General features: G+C 40.8%; 1 protein-coding gene across 1 annotated transcript; it reads right to left on the bottom strand.

Annotated features, from left to right (window-relative positions):
• Positions 1-1,090: 1,090 nt before the first annotated feature.
• Positions 1,091-1,573, bottom strand: LOC102241658 (glutaredoxin-2, mitochondrial). Its single transcript, XM_005869541.2, has one exon. It carries the CDS (start codon positions 1,477-1,479, stop codon positions 1,099-1,101), a length of 381 nt encoding a protein of 126 aa, XP_005869603.1. The 5' UTR covers positions 1,480-1,573; the 3' UTR covers positions 1,091-1,098.
• Between the last annotated feature and the right edge of the window lie 1,466 nt (positions 1,574-3,039).

The raw sequence follows: 3,039 nt of genomic DNA, 5'->3' as shown, positions 1-3,039 counted from the left end.
TTTCTTTGTCTGGTGATGGTAGTTTGTGACATGCTGTCACCCTATGCATCACTTGTCTGCCCCTTACCCTGGGCTCAGCCTCAATGTATGCCTGCCACCCAGGCCCCATTCCTGTCTCTGCCCCTCCCATTTGCCCAATGGGGGTTGCACCCTGACCTTTCACTGCTATCACATTTGCTGTAGTGAGCACCATACTGTGATTCCCATCCCTGTCCTTTCCCCCATCCCATCTGCCTTGTTCACTTTGATATGCCCACCTTCAGATGTCTCAATGCACAGATCTCTCAGACATATGTGTGTGTTGAGCAGGGAATGCACTGTTGAGTTATAGCTGTCCAACTTGTAACTTTAAAGGGAGCGATATGAAGGTCCTCTCACACTGCCATGATGCTGATGTCACTCTGGGTTTATGTAAAACATAAACCAGACTTCTTTACCATGATATTATTTTTTTTAAGTCCTATGGGATTTTTTTCCCTAGTGCTTTCTGGTTTCAATTTATTTTTCATATTTAAATCTTCAATTTGCCTGGACATTATTTTGGTATCACATGTAAGATAGCAATCCAACTTTATTGTTTTAACAAATTATTGTCTAGTTGTTTGCTAATGAATAATTCATCTTTTCTCCACTGATCTGAAATACTATATTCCTGTAATTATTTTGGCCTGTTTTTGGGTACTTTATTCTGCTTTTCTAATTTATATATTCATAATCCATATTATAACTACATAATTTTTTCAATGTCAAGTAGTGCCTAGTTCTCATTGATAAAATTCTTGGCTATGTTTGTTTTTTACAATAATTTAAAAAATTAATTTATTTAGTACAAACTATCATGTTGCTATTTATTGGGTCATGTTAAATGGATATTTGGATTTAGGGAAAAGATATATTTTTTTGTTCAAGTCTCTATTTTTATCTGTCAGTGACATTCCAGTCTTAGAAGTTTCTTATTTATTATATTTCTGGTATTTTTTTATTACTTTCACAAATGGTAACTTTTATTTCATTATGGTTTTTTTTGAGGTTTCCACAGTGATTTATTGTTCATTATTTTAATGTTTTCATGAAGATTGTTCACATAGTGAGACATCCTCAAACACTGTCGCCAAAATGCTTCTTGCTTTTTTTCAAATAACACTGATGAACCAGTGGAAGCAGTTTCCCTTCCTGGTGAAGCCTGTGGGTGTCGGTGGCACCTCCAATAAAAGTCCCATTGACAAATATTCTTGGCACGGTTCTCTCGCCAGTCATCTTGGCAAGCGCTTCTTGAAACTGGCTTCCATATTCAAGCAGGCCCAGTTCCACCACTTTGTAGTTTATGTTCATGTTGTGAAAAAGCTTCTTTGCCATGTTGCAGTAGGAACAAGATGTCTTTGAGTAAATCACCACACAGTTGTCAGAAATGGTTTCCTGGATCTGATTCAGGGGAGCAGCTGCCGGCTTCCCCCAAGTCGACGACGTGCTGTTGCCCATCCTCGAGGCTGCCCCGCCGAACCGACCGACCAAGCCACTCCTGCTCCAGGCGAGCAGCGTCCCCCAAGGACCGCGCAGCGCCAGATCATGGTCGGAGAGCCTCATCATGTTCTTTAAAATGTACTTATTATAGAAATTTCTACTCAGCCATTTTTAGCTATTGTTTGTAATAACTTTAGATCAGCTGTTAGATTTCCTAGTAAAATAACAATATCATCTGCAAATAATAATTATTTTATTTTCAATTTTCCAATTTTAATTTCTTTTTTATTCTCTAATTGAATTTCTAGTATCTGTAGAACAATTCTAAATAAAAGTGATGATAAAGGACATCTTTCTTTTTTGTTTCTGAATTTTTAAAAAATGTTATTACCAAAGAATTCATCTCCTCATCAATTATTGCTTTTAAATACAAGAATGGATTTTGGTTATTTGATTTTATAAAACTTTAGTTATCTATGGAGATCATATACTTTTTTTGACATTTTTATATGGTAAATAATATTAATAGATTTCCTAATATTGAACCATCCTTGAATTCTTGAGATAAGCCCACTTGGCTGTGGCATATTATTATTTCAATATTTTCCTGGACTCTGTGGACTAATTGAGAAGTAAAGGTTAATCTGTCCAAGACTGATCTATGGAAACCTGGTCTCCAGAAAAGGAGCTGCTCTTTCAAGCTACATGGAAAGTAGTAATAGTCCAGTTTTTATGGCATCAATGCTTGTCAACTGCAAGGTCTGGATCACGCTCCTGATCATACTAAGATAGGAGCTGCTATTTTCCCTAAACTGAATGCTGATATTATTACAAGACTAGAGGCCCGGTGCAAGAATTTGTGCATGGTGGGGTCCCTTGGGGTGGCCTGTGGAGATCGGGCTGAAACTGATAGTCCCACACTGCCTGCCACTCCTGCCTACTGGTCCGTCGGTGCCTGGCCCATTCTCCAGAGATTGGAAGAGATTGGACCTGCAGAACTACTGAGGGAGTGAGTGGCTGCCGCCAGGCTGGTGGGCTGCCGGGACTGGTCAGTCAGCTGGGTGGCACTCCCACTATGGGAGCACACTGACCACCAGGGGGCAGCTCCTGCATTGAGTATCTGCCCCCTGGTGGTCAGTGCGCATCATAGCAACCGGTCGACTAGTCGACCAGTCATTCGGTCGCTTAGGCTTTTATATATTTGGATAGCAAGAAACTAGGAAAAATTCCAAGGCAGTAGGAGTACAGAAACTGAGATAATAAAATTAAACAAGGCCAAACAATTTGCCAGCCTACAGCCAGCTTGTAAACAGCAAGCCCTTATCTTCCCCCAGTCAAGGACACTTGAGAGCAAATGGTTAATGTCTCTCCTAATAATGTAAGAGAAGAGGGGGATGGGGAAGGAGACAACCGCGCTCTCAGCCACCAGCCCGCTTTGCGCGCGCACCTCCGCACCTGAGTTTTTTCCACACTGCGCCTCCTCTGAGCCTCGGTGTGCTGTTATTTTTCCTTCTAGTTGAAGAGTCTCTCCTCAGCCAGCCTTCCTGTGGTTCTGGGTGATGTCCGTTCCGTCTTTTA

Source organism: Myotis brandtii, unplaced genomic scaffold (assembly GCF_000412655.1).
Source record: "Myotis brandtii unplaced genomic scaffold, ASM41265v1 scaffold298, whole genome shotgun sequence".
NCBI lineage: Eukaryota > Metazoa > Chordata > Mammalia > Chiroptera > Vespertilionidae > Myotis > Myotis brandtii.
The sequence above is the reverse complement of the archived record's forward strand: the minus strand, read 5'-3'. Positions and strand labels throughout refer to the sequence as shown.

Coding starts and splice junctions, on each gene's coding strand:
- LOC102241658 (XM_005869541.2), bottom strand. CDS start 1,479: ATGGGCAACAGCACGTCGTCGACTTGGGGGAAGCCGGCAGCTGCTCCC.